This window comes from Schistocerca gregaria, chromosome 1 (genome assembly GCF_023897955.1).
Source record: "Schistocerca gregaria isolate iqSchGreg1 chromosome 1, iqSchGreg1.2, whole genome shotgun sequence".
In the NCBI taxonomy this organism is placed as follows: domain Eukaryota; kingdom Metazoa; phylum Arthropoda; class Insecta; order Orthoptera; family Acrididae; genus Schistocerca; species Schistocerca gregaria.
In genome coordinates this window covers 515,563,881-515,578,446 of record NC_064920.1, presented here as the reverse complement: position 1 = coordinate 515,578,446, position 14,566 = coordinate 515,563,881, and the positions used below count along the sequence as shown (strand labels likewise).

The 14,566-nt window shown below is 38.2% G+C and overlaps 1 protein-coding gene across 2 annotated transcripts in view; it reads right to left on the bottom strand.

The window, feature by feature from the left end:
• Positions 1 to 14,566, bottom strand: part of LOC126354548 (nardilysin-like) — a 342,605-nt gene that overhangs the window by 293,709 nt on the left and 34,330 nt on the right. For both annotated transcript variants that reach the window (XM_050004292.1, XM_050004300.1), the window contains exons 2-3: positions 12,654 to 12,742; positions 9,669 to 9,805 (exon numbers count right to left, since the gene is read on the bottom strand). In XM_050004292.1, the coding sequence (XP_049860249.1) occupies positions 9,669 to 9,805; positions 12,654 to 12,742 (226 nt within the window). The remainder of the gene's footprint in view (positions 1 to 9,668; positions 9,806 to 12,653; positions 12,743 to 14,566) is intronic.

Genomic DNA, 14,566 nt, shown 5'->3' with positions numbered 1-14,566 from the left:
AAGAAAAAGTTTGAAAGATGCCGGAAGCAAACTGACAAAGCAATTCCCGACTTGTCACGCACAGTGATCAACCTCACTGAACGACAACTGACCGAAGAGGAAGTGTCTGTTCTTCAAAAAGGAGGGAATTTTGCAATCATCCGGAGAACTATACCTATGAAGGACATCATTGCTAACACCGAAGCAGCCATTCATACCCTTCATTGTGAAAGGGCAGAGGAAATATACACTGAAACAGCCAGGATACTGCACCGAGCTAAACCACCAGCTTGAAATCTGAAGAAAGAAGCGGTACAAGCTATTAAGAATCTTAATGCCAACAAGAGTACATTGGTACTGCCTACCGATAAGGGGAATGCGACTGTCATAATGAGGACCGAAGATTATAAGCAAAAGATCCGACACCTATTACATTTGACGACGTGCCAAAAACTAAGCACAGATCAGACGCAGTGTATCACACAGAATACAAATCAGTTAATAAAAGTGTCTTCTCCACCGGCAGACATACAGAGAAATCTGCACAACACAGAAGCCCTAACACCTTGGCTGTATGGATTACCTAAGATTCATAAGAACTAAGTTCCACTAAGACTGATTGTTAGCGCTCCTGGATCACTGACGTATAAACTGGCAAAACACTTGGCCTCTCTGCTCCTGCCACACATGGGGAAGACCAACACATACATAAAGGACTCAGGACATTTTCTTGAGAAGCTGAAGAAACTAAAATTTGCACCAAACAACATCCTGGTCCGCTTTGATATTGTTTCTAATCGGTTAATCAAAGTGTCTTCTCCACCGGCAGACATACAGAGAAACCTGCACAACACAGAAGCCCTAACACCTTGGCTGTATGGATTACCTAAGATTCATAAGAACTAAGTTCCACTAAGACTGATTGTTAGCGCTCCTGGCTCACTGACGTATAAACTGGAAAAACACTTGGCCTCTCTGCTCCTGCCACACATGGGGAAGACCAACACATACATAAAGGACTCAGGACATTTTCTTCAGAAGCTGAAGAAACTAAAATTTGCACCAAACAACATCCTGGTCCGCTTTGATATTGTTTCTTTGTTCACGAAAGTGCCACTCTGGATCACATCAGTCCCATTTTCCCGCAAGACATCACAAAGCTCTTCCATGCCTGTCTTACCATGAGCTATTTCATGTGGAATGGCAATTTCTATGAACAGCTGGAAGGCGTTGCCATGGATAGTCCTCTTACTCCAGAGGTGGCCAACTACTTCATGGAACATTTCGAAGCACAGGCACTGGATTCGGCGACTTTTAGACCTAAGGTGTGGTACAGATATGTCGATGGAACTTTCATTGTGTGGAGCCGTGGTGAAGAACAGCCTGGTGACTTCTTAAGACACTTGAACAGCATCCACGGCAACATAAAATTTACCATGGAAGCAGAAAAGGACAAAAAACTACCATTTCTAGATGTGATGGTAACAAGGGATGGCAATAACCTGGGACACAGCGTGTACTGAAAACCAACACACACAGACCGATACCTGCACAAACTATCAAACCGCCACCCAAGCCAGAAAAGAGGCATGATTCATGCACACATAACGTGAGCAGGATGAATATGTGGGCTGCAGCACCTCAAACGTGAAATGCAACACCTGGTAAGTGTTCTGAGGAGCAATGGTGGCTCCACAAATTATATTAGAAGTGTAACAGAGCCAAACAGTCAGCGAAGTAAGAAGTCAGAGAAAGAAATGTCGTTTACAGCCTTTCTGCCATACATTCCCAGAGTGACGGACAGAATCGGCCATGTATTGCACAAACACAGCATAAAGACAATTTTCAAACTGACAAGGAAGATCAAAGACTGTCTTAGATCGGCAAAGGATAAAAAAGGGACTCACTTGCAATGTCGGGAATATACCGATCACATAAAGTTTATGTCGGAATGACTGGACAACCAATCAACACTAGGATCAAAGAACATAAGTGACATTGCAGGTTGGAGCAGGTGGAGAAATTGGCCATGCTGAGTGAGACCGACCATGTAATAAATTCAGCGACATGGAAGTTCTCGCTGTAGAGAAGCACTATCACACCCGCTTGTTCAGAGAAACTGTAGAAATACACAAATATGGGAATAGCTTCAACAAGAGAGAAGAAAGCTTTTAAGGTAAACCGGTCCTGGCTTCCCGTACTGCAGCAAATGACCGTCGCAGGTAGCAAGAGGAGAACAGCACCAGAAATGACCACGGAGAAGCCCTCGGATGTTGGTGCGCCAGGTACATATAGTCTGCGGTTGCGAGCTCGGCTCCAGTTCACCACCGGCAATGGAGGGTGAAGCTTTGACAATGAAAGCCACTCGTGCTGGCAAAACATCAGATGAATGTCGGCCAAAGAACCCGAGACAGAAACAAATAGGAACTTTAACAGCACACAATGGATACAGAGAGAGGAATCTCTTAAGGGCAGACTATAAGGTGAGTGGGCTGCAACAGCACCATCTTTAATCTTGTAACTGTTCACATTGGAGGCTAAAGAGATACTGGATATTCAGGTCATTAATTACTGAATACAGAACTAGTAAAAGGCCGCCTGGCTTTACTAGAAATACAAGGAGAGAAGCCAGGCAATTAACTTAGTTTTGGCACAGGCAACAGTATGTTAAGACCACTGTTGTTTTGTCCCCTGCATACATCAACCAATCAAGCCAGTACTCCAGCAGCAACTGTGCAGTACTGCTGCATTGTGGTAGCAGTCAGTGCGGGCAGAGGCAGTGCTTTCACTTCATGCCTCACTTTCACTGTTAATACATATTGATAAGCTAAAATAAATAAACTAAAATAAACTAAAATAAATAAACTAATTTGGAACTGCCCTCTCACATGGGCACATAACATTCTGCTTTGAAAATCAATTTGCTTGTTATGAAAAACAAAACCGATGCTTTCCGTTGACACTGGGTGCCACTTGAAACATGTTATGAGCAGTACCAAAAGCCGTAGAAAGACCTAAGAATGTGCCTTTGGCACACTCACTTTTGTCAAGAGCAGCAAGAATTGTAAGTTTTACTATAACTGATTCTGTACTTCTGCCACTTCGACTCAAACTGTGAATTACTTATTCAAGTATTCCCCACTGAAAAAATGACACTGCAAATATCTGGTGAAACGCAATGGAAAATGTGCCAGGAGGGACACCCTGTATAATGCAGAGAATAAAAGCAAAGTAATCTGGGATGTCATTAAAATGGAAACTGGGGGAGACAGACTACAGTACAATAGCTTACAGGTAAGGTAGTGGGATAAAGTAACAAATGATCCTCACACTCTGGCAAACTTCGTGAATGAGCAATTTACAAGTATTAGAGAGAGATTATAACAAAAACCTCAAAACAAATATATCATGTGTAAATAATTATGCACAAAGTACAATAATTTTATTACTAACCACAGAACATAAGGTCAAAAAAACTGTATTAAATCAAAATAAAGTCAGTTGCTTTAGATGAGGTATCAGTCTGTGTGATAAAACAAGGCATACCAGTCACCTTAACAAACATCACCAATGAGTCATTCACATAGGGGAACTTTTCACAGCATTTAAAACAGGGAAGAGCTGTGCTGCTACTATAGGAAGATAAGGCACACAATGTAGGAAACTACAGGTCCATTTCTCTTCTGTCATCATACTCAAAACTAAAAGACTCAATTATGATCAACACGTTAATAGACCATTTGAATTAATATATCCTACAGTTTGAGTCGAAGTGGCAGAAGTACAGAACCAGACGTGATGCTCTTGACAAGGGTGATTGTGTCACAGGCATATTCTTAGAGCTTTCTATGGCTTTCAATATTTCTGATCATAAGATACTATTAAGTAAGCTAGAATCACTGGATATGATAGGTGTAGCTAATGGAGCATTTGAACACATCTAGCAAATGGCATACAAAATGTAGAGAGAACACAAACCTCTAACAAGGCTAAACCTGCAAGGAAACACTTATTACGGTGAAAATATGGAAATACAAGATCTCCTCCCAGTAGTCTATAATGACCAGTGCTGTTCCTGATACACATCAATAGCTTTCCCAACAGTGTTTGTGAAAGGGAAAAAATTGTCTTTGCTGATGACATTAATATTATAATCATTGAAAAAAACAAAACAAATCCTTGTAGAGAAAGCAAATGAAATCCTTGAAAATGTTAACAATTGGTCAACACGCCATAAAGTTGCACTGAACATGAAGAAACAAATGCCACGATTTTTAGTTTGAAGAGGGTAAAAGGCAATGTTATAAATGTTGATATTGCTTTTAGAGATTGCATAACAAGCACAAAATTTCCAAAAATTAATACTGAGTTTCAGTTGAAGATGTGATACCCAAACCATATTTGCAAACAAAATATAATCAGTATGTTACACCCTTAGAATACTGTAATCAATTTGTAACAGCCAGTGCTTTTCAATCTACACTATTAATTTCAGGGGAACAAACACATAAAATATGAATACAGTTTTCAAACTGCAGAACAGGACCATACGAATAATAACAAGGAACAGTAGTCTGGCTCATTATGAAGAGCTCTTCAAAACACTACGGATTTTCACTACACCAAATAAGTACATTTACTAAACAATTATGCACATCGAAAACAACCTTAATAATTATTGCACCAAAAAACTCTTTACATTATCCAAGACTGCAGAATAAGCTCTACACTGAATTTACATTTGCTAAAATAAAATAAAATGAAATGACACCATACAATATTTTCTATAAAGCAAATAACTGTAAAATAAATTACCTAGTGAGCAGGTTAAAGAGCTTACTAAAATGATATTACTTAAAAAGGCATTTAAATGTACATGTCAAGCAATTTTCATTGCATACTGTGAAGGATTACTTAGATAATAAGAGAGCAGGAATTTGATAAAAATGTAACATGGCTAAATTATAATAATAATAATAATAATAATATCAGTCATTTTACAGTATTAACTAACTTATTTGGAAAACATTACTGTGCACAAGGGACAATCTGAATTATATTGTACTGTTAAATAGACTGGCCTTGTATGCACAAGGATAGAGACTCTAACTGGCATCCAGCCATCCTAGTGTAGGTTTTGCATGGTTTCTCTAAATTATTTCAGGCAAATGTCAGGGTGATTCCTACTATAAGATCACAGACGATGACCTGTTCCACCCTTGTCAAATTAAACCTGCAAGTATATAACTTCCTGTATATATGAATTACAGTTCTTGTTCTTAAACTGTAATACCATGACATATCTTTGTACAAGTGATCCACTGTCATATACTACTGCTACAGCTACTACTAGTCCTACTATCAGATGACACTTTCCTATTCTTTCATTTATACAAGAGCTTCAACTATTAATTCTGCTACAGTCATAAATAAATTCTATTATCAGTGGTTGTTCCTGCATTTTGTACCTATATTTTGACTTTTTCATGAAAAGGGTAGTCCCTGATAGCTTCACTTTCACCAATCTGAAGTCAAACTGCATAATAGACAGCTCTCACAACACCTGCAATTTTGGTGCTGAGGTGTAAACAAAAATGACCACTCAAAACAGATGAGACTCGGTACAGGAATAAAAAGTTAGGGACATTTCACTACACTTACTTGTCTCAAGAAGTCAATTGGAACAAGAAAGTTTATCATGCAAAATGGGCTTAATGCTACATAAATCCCAAACAAGAGTATCCCAAAAACACATACTCCTCTTCTGGGAGGCCAGTAAATCCAACACAAATCTGAAACTCAACAATCTCTACAATAACAATTGAAAGTAAATAAATTATTCAATAACAGTGTAACTGCTCACATGACTCCATCCTCAATTCATTTCATTTTCTGAGACAAAACTCACAGTAACCATACTCTTACGACATTCAATCAGTTCTTTCCTTTTGATTGGAAAAACCCTTTAATCTTTGTCTTCCTTCTCTAACATTCTGTCTCTCATGAGAATGTTGTACCTAATGTGTTTCAGCCTAGATGTTGCTCAACACAGTAAATTAAGAGTTGTAACATTTTTGCTATTACTTTCATCTATCATAACATAGGTTACATCACTACACCTAATCAATTCACCTGTTCAGACTTTTTATTTTTGATTTCCATCCTCTATTTCAATCCACTCTCATAATGTTTGGACAAGAATAAAAACTTGTTTTCTATGTGTTTGATCTTTACATTTCACACTACAGTGATACTAGTATTACAAAAATGAATGTATACACCAGCATGTGCAGGCTACAACCAGTCAATAGCATTAACAATTAACATGTTTTAATTGCATATAAGGATAAAGAATGATGCATTAAGAACTTTTGCTCATCTTTTGTGCCTTATTATGCTAAACTCTAACACATAACATACCTACATAGAATAAGGGAAAAGCAACCACTCACCTACAGTGGATTGATGTGTAGAGTATACACTTCACACTAGCTTTCACACTCTTGCTGCTTTGATAGTAATAGCACATACAACCACACACACACAACCACATACACCCCCAAATCCCACAGTGCGGAAAAAAAAACAAGAACTTGAAATCTAGACTGAATACTGTTTCTATGCTCCACTCATCAGTCCACTACAGGTGTTGCTAATCCCTTATTTTACATACTGATCCATGTAGGAATTTCAATTACTGTTATACAAATCGTGTCTGCAGTGGCCCAGATGGATGCGATTTGACATGAGTGCGCGCATACAACCATACCCTGTGATGCGCCACCACATGTACACCTACCACATGATCCACACTGGTTCAGAGTGTAGTGCAGGCTGTGTCCGTGTGAGTGAAGCAGTGCACAGGGGGCGATGGTACTCTCAGTGGAGCAGCACGTACTCGTGGGAAGTGATAAAGACATGGGGCAGTCGGGTCAGCTGTTTGCTGAGATGTTAATGGTGACAAGGTGTCAGCAAAGAGTGACACGCAAATGGCATCAGACAGGATCTGTTTTGAACAAGCCAAAACACATTCATTATGTCTGATGAAGCCTTGTTTCACCTGAGTGGCTATGTCAACTCACAAAATCACAGATTCTGGGCAGTGTAGAATCTGCATAACTTCCACGAAATACTGTTTTATGATCAGAAGACTGGTGTGCAGTGCCTGCACACCATATTGGAGGTCCCATCTTCTTTCATCAGACGGTGACTTTAGCATGTTATATTGCCAACATTTTGAAACCATTTGTGGGAACATTAACAGAGGAGGAAGAGACCTACAGTCATTTCCAACAGGATGGAGCAACTACCTGTACAACCAGCCAAACCTTGGAGCACATTCACACAGAGTGGTTGGCGGAAGACAGTCTGGTTGCAGCCATAGACATCCACCCAAGCCACCTGATCTGTCAGTGTGTGATTACTTTGTGTAGGAAGCCCTCAAGTATGGAGTATAGAACAACCCTCATACTCTTCAAAAACTGCAGAACATTTCACATGAGAGAGCAGCAATTCCAGCAGCCCAGCTTCCATCTGCCTTCAGCAGCTTGCTGACCAGGGACTAGAAGTGCCAAGATATGAATGGTGGCCACTTTCAACATCTGCTATAGTCAGATTACTGCTGTATTTCCTTTTCTCTGCTGTGCTTCTTAGTACCCTAGAACTCTGTTCTCCAGGTCACTTTTATTTGCCGCATCCTATATACACAATGGCTGATAAAAAAGTGAAGCACCCATAAGACACAGATGTATGTCACTGTACCTTCATACACTTACACATCATCAGTGGGTAGGTAAATGATTAGAGTTGCAATTCTCTGTGACAGGTAGAACAGGCACCACCAGAGTGTGTTAGTGTTGTTTGTGTGTAGCATTGTTACCAGGCCTGGAAGGATATATAGGGAGTAAGAACAGTGTCAGATATTGAGTGAACACTATGAAGGTCACAAAGGTGCCACAAACTCACATGATACAGCATTATCAGCACCTGATAAAGTCTGAAATGGGTCTCAACGTGAATTTCCATTTGACCAGCTGTCTACTATGCAGATTTGTGGATCATTCGAATGTGACAGTGATTTTGATGTATTCCCACAGCCATCAATATCCCCAAATCCACCCTTGTTCAAATGTGTGGCACCCGCTCAAATATCAATACAGACCCTGTGTTAGCATCCAGGACATCAAGGACATGTTAAAACAGTTGTGGGCCAGCTCGCCTCAGAAAAGGATGCAACACCTTATGACACCTCCCAAATGAATCTATGCATGCATACAGATTAGAGGTGATGCAATATCACACTGATAAGTGGGTTCATACTGATAAGTTCCTTTTCAGTTTTATTTAATTTTGTAATCACTGCAATAACATTGCATATGCTCACAATTCATGAAGTTTTGTATCCTTTTCTTCTTCTCATTTCTTGTTAATCAGTGTAGTATAAAATAAAATCCAACCTATTTTTTTTTATTTTATTTTTTAGATCTGCCAATGAACAAAAGTCTGCAACGCATGGTGCTATGACCACATAAACAAGTAAACATGTGAATTAATAATTTTAAATGACTGGTTGAAGCCAACAGCTACATTTCTGTCACAGTCACAGACAAACAGATGTCAATATGTCTCACGGTGTTTCTGATTAATGTACAGTCAACTTCTGCACAATCAGACAATTATACACCAATGAGCTAAAGCAAGACAATCAAACAATTATACACCAACAAGCCAAAGCATTAAGACCACCTGCTCAATAGAGATTTGGTCCACCTAGGAATGCATGCCACAGATTTGACAAGTCTTTGGTAGGTTTCCAGAGGTATGTGCCATCAGAAATCCACCCACATAGCACACAATTTCCATAATTATAGGCCGGTGATTCATGGGTGTGGAGCTGGCACTCAGTGGTGTCCCAGATATGTTTTATCAAGTTCAGATCAGGTGAATGGTGGTGGCCAAGGCATCGTGTGAATTCACTATCATGAACCTCAAACCACTGTATCATGATACTGGCCTTGTGCCAGGGACAGCTGTCTTGCGGGAAGACACCATAACCAAATGGCATGTTTCCATTAATCCACACTACCAGTCTCAACGATTTCATGTCCACTGTTGTCACAATTGACAGTGTCACTGAGTGAACACAGAAATATTTACAGATTATTTGCCGTGGAGTCCCATGTTCAACAATGTGCTCTAAAACACTTGTTCCTGCACTATCATTGTACTCTGTTAGCAGATTTGTCACAGGACACAACCTGTTCTGCTTTACAGAGTGTGTGAGCTAGTCCATTTTTTTCCATTTTGTGATGAAGTGTGGACACTCAACACTTTGTCACCTACTAGTGGTTGCACTGCCCTTCAACCACTTTCCACTGATGCTCACACCCGTACATGATCCTCATTTGCTCATTCGCAGGTGCTGGCCCACAACAATCCACTATTTATTATCATTGTTTATGACAGCTGATTTCCCCATTTGCAGCACGTATAGTCACTATAATGATTCCTCATTTGTCTCCGTGCCACTCATATACTTTCTTTACTGTCCCGTGCCTGCAAGACCACCAGGTGTCATTCAATCTTGTTGTGGGTAGAGGTCATAATGATTTGGCTCATTAGAGCATTTCCATTTTCTTGGGATTATCTAATTCATAGTTAAAACTGTAAAATGTAACCCTTTTTCTCACCAATTTTTCCTCTTGTTTCAGAGACTCCACTTCACTGCCTTCACCATCTGACAAACTTCCAGAAGAGTTGCCTTCATTTTCAGATTCTTCAGATGAAAAATCAGATTCATCATGAGATTGGTTTTCCACAGTTTCATCTGTACAACAGAGTAATTATTATATGCCATTATACTAAAGCTATGTCAAATGAAATCCTAGCTAAAAGTTCTCCCTTAACCTCAGCTTTACATGCTCCACTATCTGAAGACTCATGAATGACTCAGCAGGAGAATAATAAACTTTAATAAATTTAATAAACTTCAGTGATAAAAGTTGAAAAATACCAACTATTACACATGAATCATTAGCATTAACAGCATACAGAAATCTAAGAAGGAAAAAATGCAAACACAAATGATAAACAGCAAGGAAACATAGCTGGCTATCACAAAATTCAGTAAGAGCTAACATTTCATCTACATTTTTGCAACAATCCTGATTCAGCACATTCCAATTGTAATGTCTATTCTTATGACTTCCATTTCCTGCTTTGCTTCCTTCTAATTTCCGTAGCACTTAACTTAGTTTCTGTACTAACTGTGGCCCTCTCCTCATTCCTCCTAAATTCCTATCCCTCTATCTCATTTACAAGCATTCCTCCCAAATTCATATCCCTGTATCTTACCTCCATGGCAGTTATGCCTTGCTAATGAACGAGGAGGAATTCAAAACTCTGAAAGTGACAGACAAAGTATTTAAACCGACTTTTCCAGTACTTCCATGACATATAATAATAACAGAAGAGCTTCTCAAAATTACAAAAATGCAAGCATGTAGAAAGTCATAACATTGTTCATATTTCTACAATAAGTCTATCAGCACATATGACAAATGTTAAAAACATTGGTAACACCCACAACACAAAACAAAATCCAAATGTTAAGAACTTTTAATATAGTCATCATTTGCTAAAAGTAAAGTAGTCACTCAGCATTATGATAAAATAGCCTTACTTTCTTAAGAAGTAGATGAACTGTAACTGTTTCCAAATGAAAGACTATACCATTATTCTTTATTAGTACGTCAAGATGCTGACGACATTCAAAGAACAGTCACAAAGGATAGAACAATGTGAAATACTACTAAATCATGACACTGTGTTCAGAGAGAGAGAATCTTACAGTTATCCACAAACTGAAACTACCATAACATAGCTACCTCCTGTTTAAAAACACAAAGAAAGAAGTACACACAGAACAGATATAAAGAACAATCGGTCAGAATAATTTTAGGGTATACCAGTAAACTGGTTCTTTAAAGAATCAAACTCCCATGTATAAAACTGCTCCAAATGTCTGATCACTTTACAAATGAGTAATGTGTTAAAATATCTGACTTTAAGAAAGTAAGCACCAAAAAGTTTAGGGTAGTGTTGAAATTATGCTCCAAGTTTGTTGGAACTAACTAAGTACTCTAATTATCAAGCACCAGATGAATATAGTCTGGGTAATTTGCAATCCATTTTAATTAAAAGTTAGTTTTCCATGCATCTCAATGTTTATTATGTCATATCTCCTGATCTGTGTGTCATACAATTATATAATTTTGCAAGCACATTCAGTGACATATGTAGATGCTGTCTGCAAAGTGTTTTGCAAATAGAGTTAGGAGTAAAGAAGTACTTAAAATGCCATGCCTGATGTTGAAGTTGAATTTTAAGCAGAAGCTAGTGTTTCACACATGTAAATGTTTATGACTTCATATCTCCCGAACTGTGAGTTGTACAATAATATAATTTTGCAGGAAGATTCTGTGGTATTTGTGGATACTGTCGTCTCCAACTGTCCTGGGAAAACAACTACTAGTAAACAAGTAATAATTGAAACATCATGCCTGCTACTCAAGTTTTACAGCACGATCAGCAAGACTGTAGTCAGCGATAAATTTTTTTACTTTCATCACATGTCGGACATGTCCGACAGAGCAGGCACCACTAATGATGGTAAGGCTGATGCATACATTTATATAACAGAGATTGGGGAAAGAAAGGGAAGGGATGGGTGGGAATTTGTGACTGGGTATTGTGTTAACACAATGGCTAAAGCTGAAAATTTGTGTTGGACTAGGACTTAAATCTGGATTTACCATTTCTCATGAGCAGTTGCCTCAACCACTGGCCATCCGGACACAGTCCCTGACCAACTCAAATTTTCAACTTATTGCACAGTGCAATGCATCGCTTGCCCATTATCCCCTGACTTGCAAATAATATTCCTGTAGGAGTTCAAACAATGTCTGCTTCAGTGAAAATGCACTAATATTGTCCAAACTCCTAAGGGAACCAATAATTTGCACACAGTGGGTAATGAACGAGGGATGCTGAATATCAGTTTTAAGAATCCAATGTCTTGAAGCTTTTGCCATCATAATAGGCATCTTATTAGTGTCAAAGTTGGCTCATGCGGCATACAGATGTTATTCTTGATGTTTTAGGAATGGGTAAGAAGCAATATTCTAAGTATCAAAACTTTCTGGACCCAACACAATGAACATGATTTCCTTTATTAATAGTTGTGTGTAGCCGATATGATGAGGTTTGTTAGACCTAAGCAAGTGTATAATAGTCCTCCTAAACCACTGATCTCTGTTTTTTGTTTGTTTTTCCACTATAAAAGCACTATTACATTGTTAAATGAGGCAGCTCTGAGGAAAAATTAAGAGAAACCATTGAGAGTGTAAATGTTATTCTGAATGAGTATTAACATCATTTGAAATAGGAGTCCCTATTTGTCAGGTTAGATTGGCAAATACCTTGTTAAATTGTTAAATTAAGAACTTCCTGATTCCTAGACAGTCCTCTATTGTTATAAATATTACACTTGGGGAAGTCCATATAGTGAGGATTTGTTCATTTCTCACCTCTTTTATTGAGCTTATATGAACATATAAGTAATATGGTAGTCTATACTACTTCTCTAATATTTTTGAAACTGTTATACACATTACCCTCATTAATCGGTTCCTGGTCAAGTGTCGTTAAATTCTCTACATCGGAGATTAATAGGGCTGTCACACCATTCTTCAGTTTAATAACTCTGCAAAAGAATATTCCTTAGGTATAATGGAAACAAACAAAAAATACAAAGCATGTATAGTGACAGTTAAAATGATGCTATGACTCATTACTTGTACACACACACACACACACACACACACACACACACACACACACATATTTACACAAAGTAAGTCTAAATTAACAGAGAGAAGTAACTCTCAAACCAATTTTGTGGGCAGTACTACCCATTACCATTAAGGTCATATATTATATTTGTACTTATAAACAAAATAATAAAATCTTACAACTACTTTGAAAAATAAAGAGAGAAAAGATAAATGACAACTACTTCCTCTGTTGTACTAAGCTGTTCATCAGAATTGTGGGATGTGCAGTTCATGAAAAATTACCTGTTTCATATTTACATAGACAAGTTCTTAAAAACAAAAATGTCTTATTATAACAGAAGTTCTTTCAACTTGTAAGCAGTTTCAATATCAACTAAGTACAGCAAATAAAATAAAGCAACATATGTCCTGCACTCCCACAGACACACTTCACTGTCAATCCATGGATAAACATTTAACTCAAGCAAGGCAATCCTCACTTCTTGTGACGAGTCTACTGCTTGATCATAATTTTCCGTTCCTCGCTTTTTAACTGATACTCTTCTAAATGATTAGATTAGATTAATACTTGTTCCATAGATCATGAATAAGGCACTTCGTAATGATGTGGAACGTGTCCGGTTAATGAAAGATGTCTGTACAAGATATTACATTACACAAAATATTGCATGACACTAATGCTTAAGTTAGTTTTTTTCCCTCCCTTAATTTATATCTAAAAATTCAGCCAATGAGTAGAAGGAGTTGTCATCTAGAAATTCTTTTAATTTATTTTTAAATGTTGGTTGACTATCTGTCAGGCTTTTGATGCTGTTTGGTAGGTGACCAAAGACTTTTGTGGCAGCATAATTTACCCCCTTCTGTGCCAAAGTCAGATTTAACCCTGCATAGTGAAGATCATCCTTTCTCCTGGTGTTATAGCTATGCACACTGCTATTACTTTTGAACTGGGCTGGATTGTTAACAACAAATTTCATAAGCGAATATATATACTGTGAGGTTACTGTGAGGATCCCTAGATCCTTAAATAGATGTCTGCAGGATGACCGAGGGTGGGCTCCAGCAATTATTCTGATCACACTTTTTTGAGCAATGAATACTTTTCTACTCAACGATGAATTACCCCAGAATATGATACCATACGAAAGCAGTGAATGAAAGTAGGCATAGTAAGCTAATTTACTGAGATTCTTATCACCAAAATTTGCAATAACCCTAATAGCATACGTAGCCGAACTCAGACGTTTCAGCAGACCATCAATGTGTTGCTTCCAGTTTAACCTCTCATCAATGGACACACCTAAAAATTTTGAAAATTCTACCTTAGCTACAGACTTCTGTTCAAAGTCTATATTTATTACTGGAGTTGTGCCATTTACTGTACGGAACTGTATATACTGCGTTTTATCAAAATTTAAAGAGAGTCCGTTTGCTGAGAACCACTTAATAATTTTGTGAGAAACATCATTTACAATTACATCACTTAGTTCTTGGTTTTTGGATGTTATTACTATACTTGTATCATCAGCAAAAAGAACTAACTTTGCATTCTCATCAATATGGAATGGTAAGTCATTAATGTATATCAAGAACAGTAAAGGACCTAAGACCGAACCCTGTGGGACCCCATGCTTGATAGCCCCCCCCCCCCCCCCCCCCCCCCCAGTTTGAGGAATCAGCTGTTGTATTAACATTACATGAACCACTTATTTCAACTTTCTGCATTCTTCCAG